The sequence below is a fragment of the Gadus chalcogrammus genome, chromosome 13 (genome assembly GCF_026213295.1).
Source record: "Gadus chalcogrammus isolate NIFS_2021 chromosome 13, NIFS_Gcha_1.0, whole genome shotgun sequence".
Lineage (NCBI taxonomy): Eukaryota > Metazoa > Chordata > Actinopteri > Gadiformes > Gadidae > Gadus > Gadus chalcogrammus.
Genome location: NC_079424.1, coordinates 6528645 through 6542407, shown reverse-complemented (window position 1 = coordinate 6542407; position 13763 = coordinate 6528645). Strand labels below are relative to the sequence as shown.

Sequence of the window (13763 nt, the reverse complement as noted above, 5' to 3'; positions counted from 1 at the left end):
CAAATACGGCCTACAATTTTGACATTGGTCGAGTATTGGCCAGGATCGCTCAGTGTGAAATTTGCTGCAATTTACACTGTCAATCTACGTCCTGTAAGAGTGCTTGTATTTGCCACTGAGATTGCTGAGATTGTTTACAAGTGTCCAAGAACATTATGGAAAGGGTCTGTTTATTATTGTGTCTAATCAAGTTTCGCCCAAGGAGAAGTGTCATGAGTGTTGAGATGTTGCAGAAAAAGAACAGCGAAAACATGATTAAGAGTTTTAGAGAGGAATACAGGCAAGATGTGGTCTAGTTGGACTAGAGAAAGCATAGCTTAGTGTTATCTAAATGACTTTGATTACAGGGGATTGTAATTGTATTGACAATATTGATATTTCTTGCACAAGATTTCAGAGGGAGACTTCTCCTTGAGCAATACTTAAGAAACAAACCTGATTAAACAAAAGTTTGAGGGGGATTTCTTTGATACTTTTCATAATGTTGTCAGTCTATTATATTAACAATTTGAGGCTGTCAGTGGGAACCTTTAGAGAACGTACATTAATGGACGCTTTGCCCCAAAGAGTCAGATTGCAGCACGTTTAACGATTGAGGGCTGAAGAGTTTTGGTTCAATACTGGACCAGTATTGAACGATGAAATGTCCGAAATTGTCATACGCTTGCTTTGACACAAAACAAAGGTAAAATAGGATCCAGGATGTAAAATATCCAAGTTATTATCTAAGGCAGTTTGTAGGCATTTTTTATTCATGTGTGTTATTTGTCTGAATTCTGTCCAGAGTTTTCTTGAGTTTGCGTCAAGATTATGATTATATGATAGGGCATTCACCATAACGAATAATATGTAAGCATCACAGAAATGCTTCGAAGGGTTTATTTTTAGTCTTCAATGTTGCAATACAGCTCAATTATTCCTTAAAAAATGTGTCATGTTTATCTTTACTACGATTCTATAGTTCAGCAGCTCAACTTCCATTAGATTATACCAAAGAATGTTCTTGATTCAGTGTCTCTCCTTAAAATATGTAATCAGAAATGAAGTGGTTGGACGAGCGTCAAAATAACATTTGTTTTATCCATTGAAGGAATCTAAAATACACACATGGAAGTAAACATGGCTCCAATTAACCTCCCTAATTTGTCCACGAATGAGATAATTAGACGACACCGACAGCCAATTAAAATCAAGCGGGGGTTAACAACGCCACTTCTTTGAAACGGCCTTAATTACTCAGAGCCAATTGTCCTTTGGCTTAGACACACGAGTTAAACTTGGTACTTACATTGTAATCAGGCGTCGGCGAGAGGATTGCGGCGGGTTAAGGAATGTACCACGTAATAACCGCACTGAATAAAAGCATTTTATTAAAAAGGGATATTTTGGTATGCATAAAAAACATATGCATAATAATAAATAACATTTAAATAGATAACATGTTGTTCAACAAAAGGATGAAGTACATACATAAATAAAGACCAAAACAAACATGTCAGGAATGTTTGTGGTTTATGACACAATGCTTAGTTCAATAACAATTGTGGGCAAATACGGGATCATCATTCTGCCTTGTTGCCAATGCCATTAAATATATTACGCATGCCAATCGGAGATGTAATTTGCAAAATGTATAAAACCGATAGGGATACAACAATCCAAATTTCTTCCATAATAACCAAAGATTAACTTAACATCCAAAACATCTTAAACAATAGCTTTGTGAGACTGTGTTGTAAGAACCTCTGAAAATGTTGCACTTTCTCAGAGTTTCTGGGCAATTCTCAGATACGTGACATATTTTTCCAATCAAACTGACGTAATAGCATCATCCTCCAATCGTGTAATCGGCAACACGTATTTCACTGTATATCGGAAACCAAACAACATAATATATACGCTCTATATATATATTTAGTTCTTGACATCATCACACTGAGCTGAACAATATCAAAATCCAAAACAAACATGACACTTGTACACTAACGGATTATTTAGTTGTAATTATTCTCCATCAACAGACAAACGGGGCCAGTGTACACATAAGGAACCGGCCTCTCCAAACAGGGGGGCCCCACGTGTGTCCGGCAGGACCTCCCAGATCACACCCAGGCGTTCAGGCTGCCCGCCCAGTCCAGGATGCTCCCCTGGTACCAGGCCCGTGTGACGGGCTGCAGGAGGGCCAGGACTCGCAACCGACGGAGCAGGCCACAGAAGATGGCCGCCGCCACCACCACCAAGGGGGACATCATGACGAAGCCCAGGATGATGAGGGCTGAGGAACTGTTGTCGTCGAGGTAACGACAGAGGGCAGCGCTGGAGTCCAGAACCTGGGGGAGGGAGACGGACGAAGGGTGTTACAGCTGTGGCGCAGGCGGACGCATGCGTTGTGTTTTTCTTCCTCCTCATTACCCGTTCCAGCCTCTTATTGACAAACCCTGATTGGGTTAGAAGAAGCCTGCTGTGTGTCAGCCAAGTGTGTGGCTGACACACGTGTGTCCTTCTTGTGTGTGTGTGTGTGTGTGTGTGTGTGTGTGTGTGTGTGTGTGTGTGTGTGTGTGTGTGTGTGTGTGTGTGTGTGTGTGTGTGTGTGTGTGTGTGTGTGTGTGTGTGTGTGTGTGTGTGTGTGTGTGTGTGTGTGTGTGTGTGTGTGTGTGTGTGTGGGTAAGTCCCTGGGTGAAATTGTGGGCTGTTTGAGAGTCTGTGGGCTGTGACTGAGTCTTTCCCAGCCTCGCTCTACAGATAAGCACAGCTCAGAGCTGTCAATAACCCAGGGGGGATGTTAATCACGTGAGATTGTCAGGCGAGAGTTATCGGCAAGAGATGGGAGGGAGAGAGAGAGAGAGAGAAAGAGAAAGACAAATTGAGAGACAGAGAGAGAGAGACAGCAGGAGAGAGAGAGAGAAAGACAAATTGAGAGACAAAGAGAGAGAGACAGAGGGAGAGAGACAGAAAGAAAAAGAAAGAAACAGAAGGAAAGAGAAACTGAGACAGATAGACAGAGTTTGAGAAAGAGGAATAAAACAATGCAATAGAGGGAGGGAGAACCACGCTGATAAAGCACAATAGAAACATCGCCATAGCAGCTTAGACACTTCCTGTCGCATTCACTCAGTCAATGTTGTGCTCACGATTGATGTGCAGACACAGACACATGCAAATGTGTGGAAGAAACAAACATCATCGGTGTCTGTCGCTCCCTTTTTTTCCACGTTTCTTTCACGTGTATACGATTGAGCAATTGGATATGGTGGGTTCTATAAAGGCAATTTTACTCTGAATTTTCCTATTGGGATCCTTCAAGGGAAATTTTGACACCCACATACATAAGCTTATTTGACACAGACATGCACACACACACCCACGCAGGCACGCAAACACACACACACACACACACACACACACACACACACACACACACACACACACACACACACACACACACACACGCACACACACACACACACACACACACACACACACACACACACACACACACACACACACACACACACACACACACACAAACACACACACGCACAACCTGTGCATGCAAACCCTGCTTTGGGATCACGGCCCATTTGAACTTCATATCAGTAGGCCGGGGCACATCTGATACTGAGAGGAAGACATAACCATCCTGAGCCCTCATCTCCTCCGGGGTCTCCTGGCTCTGTGCTCCATCAGTTAGCAAACCATCAAACCGCAGATCACGTGGAGAGAGATCTCCCACTCTGCTTGCCTCCTGCCTTGATTACACTGGTTTAAATACAGTGGTTCCCTACCCTTTCTGGCATGTCACGCCGTTTTCTAGCGCTCAACATTTTATAAGTGAACTTTTTGTACAATCAGCTACTACTCCAATTCGGTTTGACCAAATCCACATATCGTTAGCCTCCTAGCTAATTGCCTAAGTCATATTTTGGCAATTTTTAAACATAAAACCTGGCTCTACTCTCCTAACGCTGCTGATTCAATGCGCCTCATTGGCTATATCCAAAGCCAATCAGAGTGCTTTTTACATTCCATAATCACTACCTGTCTAAGTCAATCTATTTGACTTAGGCATTTTTGAATGGGATGAATTGTATAAATTGATCGAATCAAATTCGGCGGGCAGGTCGGAAGTGATTCCAAAATGTAATCATCCAGTCAGCCAAGGCCTCTGGCACACCCCCGAGGAGAAGAGATCGCAATGAAATATATAACAACTGAACCATCAGCACAATAAATCCAAGGCAAACACTTAATAAAACATTTTAATGGCTAAATCCACCACTCATTCAGGCAAGACAGTATTGCCTTGTGTTCGGGGCCAGCAAGCTGTTCTAGAAGGTTTCTATTTAGGATGGAGGGCATTTAAAACAGTTGGCCCTCGACAAATTCAAGCACAACGTCTCGATAAGCGATGTATCACTAGCATAGGCTATTTATATCAAAGCCTGCTCCAGCGTCAGCTGACTCCTGGGGGGTGGCGGGAGAGCGGGATGAGTCCCGAGGTAAATAGTCCGCTACATGAACTGTTCCATGCTCCAGCTTAGTGCTCTCCTCTTGGGATGGAGGCCTGCACCTGCATTGATACAGAATCTAAAAAGCTGAGTTTACTTACTGTAATAAAACGGTTCCGGCTGTAATTCGCATCCATGGACAGGAGGTTGTTTATATTGTGATGTTTGGATACTAGTTCCGGTGGGAGGCGATGGCAGTGTTGCAGCACTAAGAGTAACCATGTCAAAGCCTCTCGCCGTTTTCAAGTGATTTGGCCAGACAAACACCTCTACCTGAAATAGACGATTGCGCAGTCTGTGTTTTTCCTCTCCCTTTGTGTTTGTCCCTCTCCCACATTATATTTAAATGCGTTCGCCGTTCGCTTGTAGCATAGGCACAACCTGATGGCGACCAGTCAGCCTAGCAATCTACAGCGATAACAAATGGATCTGTGGAGGACTGGACGGGCCTGTGGAATGGAAACAGACGCATAACGTTGCTCTAAAGCAGGGGCTCGCAAACTGTTCTCTCCCAGCCCCCGAAAGGCAAAGAGAAATTGATGTCCCTTTGGTTACAGGTGTTCTGTGCATCTTCAGACCGTGAGCAACCTCCAACAGGCTCAATACCAATTTGGGCTCCAGACCGATAGTTTAAAGTTGAAATATTATACAACCGGGTGTGGATATGATTAGCCGTCACTTGTAAGCCGTTTTGAAAGTCTGCCTCTTCTGACATCGCAAGTGGGCGTTCCCACCTAGATGTATGACGGGTAGATGAGCAGCTACAGTCCACTGGGTAGGCTGGTAGACCGATCTATCCAGCACACATCTAGGTGGACACGCCCACTTGTGATGTCAGAAGTGGCTTTTTTCCAAAACGGCTTGTAACTCACACACCTGGTGGTATAAATATGTCACCTCTAAGAATCGCTGCTCGTGAAGACGAGGGTATGACAGCATGTGGTTCCTCCTTACCCTCGAGTGGCACAGGAAGCCGGCGTAGAGCAGCAGCAGGGCGGGTAGGAGCACCAGGGAGAAGACGGTGGCCAGGAGCACAGCACTGAGCAGGACCAGCCCCAGGTTCCACAGCACCAGCCCGGCCCCACAGGCCAGGCAGCCCAGCCGGCCCCGTCGGCTGCCCCACGCACTGCCCCCCGTGTGGGCCAGCTGCGGGGGGAACAGCTTCACCTCCTCCCCCAGCCAGAACTCCTCCTCCTTGTCCTCCTCGCCGGAGCCCGCCTCCCCCAGGTCCACGTCCATGCCACACATCCTGGAGACGGAGGAGGGGCGGAAGGAGGAGGAGTGGGCGGGGCAGGGGAGGTGGAGGAGGGGGGAGGAGGTGGAGGAGGGGAGGAAGGAGGAGGAGTGGGCGGGGGGGGGGGGGGGGGGGGGTGGAGGGGGAGGTGGAGAAGTGGAGGAGGAGATTCAGGAGAAGGAACGGGGAAGAGGAGGAGGAGGAGACGGAGGATGAAGAGGAGGGTGACGGGGATGAGGAGGAGGAAGGAGTAGGAGAGGATGGAAGGAGGGGAAGGAAGGAGGTAGAGGGGGAGCAGCAGGAGGAGGGAAGGAAGAGATGTTGATGTAACAGTGATGGAGTCACTGACTCATGTTAAACACGTTCATTAGCAATGGGAATGTTCAGCTTTCAAAATAAATCATTTGAAAGATGAATCAATTATAAACAGCATTATGTTAAGAGCCGAATAGAAGTAGATGTATCCTGCCTGAATGTAGGTCTACTGTGTGTCTAAATGAAAGCAAAGTCGTTCCAATGAAAATGTATTATTAAACACTCCTTTAATCGTATTTTGTTGGCGGCAATTTCTAATTTTCCCCTTCATTAAAATGAGGCCCATTTCTACAATTAATTTAATTGCGACACATGCGGCGTCCATATTTTTAACCCACACACACGCACAGGCGCAAACACACACACGCGCGCGCGCGCACAACCAAGCGCACACACGCGCGCGGGCACACATAAATAGACACAAACACGCACACACACACACACACGCACGCACGCACACACACACACACACACACACACACACACACACACACACACACACACACACACACACACACACACACACACACACACACACACACACACACACATACAAACAACCCATCAGTCTTCTTTTCGATTGTATTGATGAATCGATCAGGGTTCGGCCATCCAGAAGCCGCACCAAGCTTGTACAATTAAATGTATATTCAATCAGAGTAGGCCTACATCTGTCAATGAAAACATAACAGCAATCTGTCCCGTGCAATGTGCTTGCAATTTACAACTCGTTAACCGCACAGTGCCTGGAATAAACAGAGGCGGTCATTAGCAGTTATCCTGGGAATCCTTCCCATTAAAGAGCCTATAGGCTAAACAGAGGTTTTGTATGCATTGGATCCACTTCTTGGTAACGCGTCAGAATAAAAAAGCATCCGTAAAAGACCTATGCCAAATGACAAATAAAGCGGGACGCGTCAAAATAAATACATTTCATGAATAACGAACTACTCCCATACCTTGCAATAGAGCGTTTTCTTTCTCTTGCGCTATTTTATTTGTTTACTTCTGAGAGTGTAGAAGAAAAAAAATAGTGTTATTTCCTCCTTTTCTTTGAGAGTGCTCCTATATCCCCGCGGTGGGGTCAATGTTTCATTCAACACACGCGGGAAAAGATCATCAGCGTTCCGCCTTGCTTCACCATCCAGAGTGCCGCGCAAGTGCGACGGTCCTTTCTCAGTGAGAACAGTTCCATAGTGGTGGCGAAGCCCGCGGGCACTCAAAAGCGCGCGACTATTGCGCGCGCGTACTGCGCTTAAAAAATATTTAGTAGGCCTGCTACATTTAATAAACAATTAATAAATCTGCGCGAGGATTATAGCCTACTCTACTGAAGTTGACAAGGCTATTAAAGATCTGAAGAAGCACTTTAGTTCGAAATATATTATAATTTCAACTTCTCTTGTTCATCTATGGATTTGCGTTGCCCTTTAGTCGACATGTCTACTCTCATTAACCGACTCAACCGAGCGGTCATTTAGCGAGGCTGGCAGTCTTTCTGTCCCATGATCCAGCATGTGTCCTCCGACTTTCTGATTGGCCGGTAGTCACCCAAACCCACGGCCCCAAAGAATGATATTGATATGAGATTCGGTGCGATTTATTGTATTATTGTGTGTGTGTGTGTGTGTGTGTGTGTGTGTGTGTGTGTGTGTGTGTGTGTGTGTGTGTGTGTGTGTGTGTGTGTGTGTGTGTGTGTGTGTGTGTGTGTGTGTGTGTGTGTGTGTGAGAATGTGGGTGTGTATGTGTGCGCACATGTTTTTGTGTGTGTAGGCCTATAATGATCGGGGGTTGGTGAGTGCATATTATTATATCTGTCTAAAAACAAGGACAGAACTCGTTGTGTTTTGAGAATCAATGAGGTAAAACAGACACAACCTTTAAACTGGAAACTATGAAGCCTTATACTGACCTCTAACGGAAACATGGTGAACTTATAACGTAACAATAACAGCAGACGCCTCGGGTGTTGATGGGCGGACCATTTCACGTGCTGCAAAGGCCCAAAGGATCTATTGACTTGATTATCTTTAACATATCTCTCCAAAAGTGTTGCCTATTTAAGCGTGCATTCATAAGCATATCTTGAGGTTGTTTTAGCCTCTCCTGTTCAGTGTAGCCTACCACAATGGGTGGGCTTTTACTCCCATTAGATCTGAAGAGGGAAAAATACAATTTAATTTATCTGTTTTGCCCCCTCTTGATACAAGCGAGCGTATAGTCCGTCTCTCAGTGGGCTGCAGCGCTCATGTTGTTTCATGTTCTTAGCTCAATTCATTAATTTGGTTGCCATGGCAATTTGTCCTAGCGATCAGCTCTTATGGGAAATTGTAGGTCAACCACGCAGCTTTGACCAACTTGGTAGGCCTATCTGTTAACCCCTTGGGATGACCATTGCTGGAACAAAAAGTAGGTTGCAGATACTGTTGAGAGTTTAGGATTAGCTTTTAGCCCAGAAAGGTCCGGTTGTTCCATGATTGAGCACCTGATTTCATATTGAGTTTAGGTTTTCAGCAAATAAATAAGATATAATGAATTGTAATGTAGGCCTAATATATACTCATTTGTTTATTCAAAACAAACAAACTAAATTTCAATTTTTTCATTCAGCATAACTTGCAACAAAAAAAATAAAATGTAGCAATATATTTTATTAAGCAGGTTAAAACAAGCTGACAAAAAGGGCTAAACTGGTAAAAATAATTGTTTAGCAAACGCTCCCACAATTAACTTAACAGGAAATGTAGTAAACACATGAACACATAGCTCGTGAATCTTCACACACACAGACATAGTACACACACCACAGAAAAACGGATCGTCTGGTGTGGGTCCTTTATGTTGTAGCCTATACATTTATAAGACACACAGAGGAATGTATCTTGAAGCACAATGTGGCGCGGTGAGCATTTAAAATAAAAGTAAAGATGTATTTTCAAAGTGCCTTTGCAATAGGGTGGTATAGAGGAGGACACGTTGGGGAGGGGAGGGTCGAGAGACTAGAGACTTAAAGGTGATATATTCTACCACCAGGTGTGTGTGTGATGTGCCGTTACATGCCGTATTGAAAATCGGCCTCTTCCGACATCACAAGTGGGCGTGTCCACCTTGACATAAGACGGATAGATGAGCAACGTTTGCTACAGTCCAAAGGGTAGGCTGGTAGACTGAACCATCCAGCACACATCAAGGTGGACACGCCCACTTGTGACGTCAGAAGAGGCCGATTTATTTTTGCTTGTAACGGCTAACCACACTCACACCTGGTGGTAAAATATGTCACTTTAAGCTCTAAAGTGGTGAGGAAGCACAGAACCCCATCGGAGCTCCTATCCTCCGTCTGAGGTGTGGGGCAGTGTGTGATGACGCTCTCTCTGGGAGTGGATATGCTTGGTGTGGGCATCGGTGAGTGGATGGGGGAGGGCCTGAACTCCGCTAAGTGTTTCGGAGAGGGACGGCGTCTCCTGGGCTCCTTCGGCCGGGTAGAGCTGCATTACTGCCCCCTCCTGGCCGCCCTCCTTACTGCAGGACTGGCAGCTGCAGCGAAAGATCCTCTCCACCAGCTTGTCCACGTGAGGCGTCTCTTCGCTGCCCGGACACTCCAGCGTCACCTAACCATGTTTACAAACACGCGCGCACATGTACACACACACGGACACACACGCACACACACGGACACACACACACACACACACATCCACGCACACACACACACACACACACACACACACACACACACACACACACACACACACACACACACATACATCCACGCACACACACACAAACATGCACACAGTGACGCATGCACGCACACGCACACACACACACACAAACACATGCATCCATGTATGCACGTGCACACACACTCGCACAAACACATGCACGCCACGCACCCACGCAAACACACACACACACACACAAACAAACATGAAACATGGGTGAGTTCAAGCAGTCCTGCGGATCCTCTCTTCAAAATGTGTTTGTCAACAAAGTAAACAGAACCCTTGTAGCCGGAGTGCAGCTAAACCACGACTAGCTCCGTAAACGATCCCAACCAAGGGCTTTTTCCTTAAATCGATCACTCGTGATCCATTAGGCTCACGAGCGCTGAGCAAACACAAAGCGCAAGAACCAGCGCACTGGTCCCGAATGAGAGCGAGTTGTCCCAGTCCAACGCTGAACAGAAACAACCCCAAAAAAAACCATGTCAGAAACGATGACCTTCTCCCACATCCAGTTCCAATTAAAAAAAAAGAACTACGTGTGCTCGGTCCCTCGGTCTCCTGACAGGGAGGTCACGGCGAAAAACAGCTGTACACATGCCATAACAGCTGCACGCACTCCCCGCCTCTCCTTTCCATGACGACCCGCTGTGATCTCACCTGTGCTTTCACCTTCCCCGCCCCCTACCTGGCAGCCTTCCAGACTGCTGCGTACAAACCACCCCCCCCCCCAACACACAAAGACCACCGTGTCACAGGACTCTTCGGGGCCCGCGGGCTCCAAGGGGAACAATGAGCTGGGGCCCTGAATGCGAGGAGCAGCTCCCTAGACGCCTAGGGAACCACAGACCGGAGTCTGTGTAGCGCAGCGGAACAACATGTAAGCCCCTTTGCTAGCTTTGTGTGGTGCTAGGTGAGTGATTGTGTGCGTCTCGGTGGGTGTTATTTGAAAAGGTCCCACGCTGTGTTTTGAGACGGCTCACAATTAAGTCAACTATTTTGGTTTAGCCGCGGCCATCTTCGTCCGGGCGCACTTCAATCCCCTTCCAGAAAAACGTCTGCTTACATTGTAGACCGCGGAAAGAAGTATCCCCATTGTTCACCCACCTCCCAAAAGGTCAGATTACCCATGATGCTTTGTGGGAAGCCGTTTGAACGTACTACTTATTTGGGCATGCCATTTGTAGGGTGCCACATAGACATCCACAGCACAGAGCCTCCCACAATGGGTGCATGTGGCGGGTGTTTGGTGTCTAAAGTGTGAGCAGACTTACCACCTCCCACTGGGTCTGAGCAGGCATGCAGGAGTCACAGTGGACCAGAGACTCGGTGGACTGTGGAAATGTGTTGGGCACGCTGTAGCTGAAGCACTGCCCAAGACACGCTCTGCATGCGAAGGGAGGGGGGAGACACACAATGCTGAATTTACAAACACACTTATACTAAATATACCCACTCGGTATGGGCTTACTTATAGTGGACGCACTCAATGCGCTTATAATAAATACACAGACACTTATACTGACACTGGATATACTTGTGGTTGATATACTGTTTCATTTATACTGACTGCCCCCGAGACTGTCAGCATGATTTCAGACGAATGAAAACACTGACACTCAATATATTTGAGTTATATACTTATTCGGAATTTACTGACACTAACACTAGAATATTTCCTTTTTTTCTTTCACCCTTTACAAATATACTGCAGCGGGAATAAAAGTATCACGTGCTGTACATAATTACCAATGTCAATACAATTGAATTCATTCTAACATCCACTCTACGGGCATGTGAACCAAATAATAACATATTTCGTGTATATTACTTCTGACCTGTTCTGGATAGACCGCGGCTGACATCCTGTGTGCCCAACTATCTGTGTGATGTTCTTGGCCTCGCACCAAGCACTCTTGTCGGGGAACAGAGCCAGGCGGTTGATGTGCGCTGGCGGTGCCGCCGAGTACAGCGCAAGTAGTGCGCAGCAAATCAGAACTCTGTGCCACATGACTGCGCCTAAAGGTGCACACACAATGCACGTTTGATCACACAATACACATATGCACACACAATACACATTTATGTTGCTAGACCGTATGTGAAGATGAGAACGCACGCACGCGCACACACACGCACCAACAAACACACATACGTAGAAGGGTGACACCTTTGTTGTTGTCCGATGCTCTGATGTGCTGCAATTTCATTGGTAGGCTATTTTATGACTACCAAATTGTAGGCCTATATGACGACCAATGTTTTGCGCATGTAGGCGCATAAGAAGGAGTTATTAATTATAATTATTAATTATCGTGGGTTTTATGTGACAGGGCATAGGTCACGGATGCAATCTTCACGTCCAAATTGCAAAATAGGACTCCTTGGGTTCACCCGTCCCAAACACCATTAAGGGGGGAAGAGAGAGTATTCTCAGAGACCACCTGACTCTAATAAACAACCAACGTTAAACGATGTTCTTTCCAAATGCCTTCGACTCACGCCATTGACGTTGGAGAAAATAGCTTTCTCCTGGCTTATAAAACCGGTGGGTCACCCACGTCGTACTATTTACAGGATGTTTTGTTCTCACACCATTCCAGTTCACTCAAGTGAACTAGAAAAACAAAAATACAATACTTTATATAAATAATATGCAACGACGCCACGGGATGGAGCCGCAAAAGACGCGTCGTGTGGGTTTATTAAGGTGCATTTGGAAATGTCAATCCCATTTATTAATAAAATAGGTGATGCGGAAAGTGTCGTAACAGAATCCAAACCCTAGAGACAGTCAGTGAAACGAATTTCTCATCAGAAAGCAGAGAGAGAAATTAAGCAACATAATGATGCAATCTGGTCCAGGCTCTCCTAAGAATGGTTGACCTTAAGTCGTCGAGTTAAACTTTCTGACTCACCCGCAGAAGACCCGTTGAACACGTCCGCCGATTGACCACCGCGCAGTATCCCGCAGAGAGCCCTCGCCAAGGATTAAAGACGTCTAGCAAAAGGATCAACGAGATCTAGGCAGGTAAAGGGGTCGCTAATGTATTTGTAGCGTGCATCGAAGACCAGGACTAATCCAAATCACGCCAACAGACGAACTCCTTATCATCCGCGCGTTAAAAAGAAAAGGATGATGGAGAAGGATGGAGAGATAAGATTATGTCCCGTCTCCGAAGTCCATCCACTCAGCCCAGTTCCTCCCCTTTGTTCACTTTCCGTGCAGTTCTTCAATTCCCCCAAAAACTTCACTGCCAGTTAAACGCTGCACTTTATTCTCCTCAAGTCCCCCTTAGCTGCGCGTCGAGCCTTGAGAGGTTCATTTGGGCAGGGTTTAGGCGCGGTGGAGTCTGTAGACAGGGATCACGCTGTGCCGTTGTTGGACGAAAAGAAAACGGGGAGGGAAAGATTTAGTTTGGCAGGTTTCAGAAGTTTCCCCACGCAGGAGTGAAAGTTGACCCTTTCTGCATCAGGTCATGATAAGTCACCATTGGAAGGCAACGATCACTTTGAGAGTGGCCGTTTTTCAGATATGAGTAGCCTCAGTATTATTTTACAGTTGTCTTTTTTTTTTTCTTGTTTTCTTGTTCATTTTAACGTGGAACCTCTCAATAGCCATCTGGACCCTAGAAATTTTCCAAATTAAAGGATCTAAGAGGTCAAGCTCCACAGTCTGTTCAGAGGAAATAACTCACCATTAGGCCTATTACAATTTCATGCTAAATTGTGCCCTATATAAACTCTGGACTGGATACAGAGAGCTATCCCACTAGTTTCCTTTATACTTTCTAAATAATTATTTCACCATCTTTTAACTAATTACACAACTTTGATATAGTTAAACTAACACACTGACCATAAATGACCTCATGAACAATTCTAACCCCTGACAACATTTTTCCAATCTGAATTGTATGGTTCTTGTTTCATTAGTAACACACTGTTGGCAAAGTGCATGCGGCTCGTTATCAAAAGGCT

At 45.7% G+C, this 13763-nt stretch overlaps 2 protein-coding genes across 2 annotated transcripts; both read right to left on the bottom strand.

The window, feature by feature from the left end:
* Positions 1-1283: 1283 nt before the first annotated feature.
* On the bottom strand, positions 1284-7233 carry LOC130402170 (transmembrane protein 88). The gene is made up of 3 exons (XM_056606299.1): positions 7017-7233; positions 5463-5757; positions 1284-2330 (listed from the first exon to the last, which is right to left on the bottom strand). The coding sequence occupies exons 2-3, from the start codon at positions 5754-5756 to the stop codon at positions 2103-2105; spliced, it is 522 nt and encodes a 173-aa protein (XP_056462274.1). The 5' UTR covers position 5757; positions 7017-7233; the 3' UTR covers positions 1284-2102.
* Positions 7234-8699: 1466 nt separating this feature from the next.
* Positions 8700-13243, bottom strand: nbl1 (NBL1, DAN family BMP antagonist). The gene is made up of 4 exons (XM_056606297.1): positions 12701-13243; positions 11621-11801; positions 11057-11168; positions 8700-9668 (listed from the first exon to the last, which is right to left on the bottom strand). Exons 2-4 carry the CDS (start codon positions 11791-11793, stop codon positions 9387-9389), a joined length of 567 nt encoding a protein of 188 aa, XP_056462272.1. The 5' UTR covers positions 11794-11801; positions 12701-13243; the 3' UTR covers positions 8700-9386.
* Between the last annotated feature and the right edge of the window lie 520 nt (positions 13244-13763).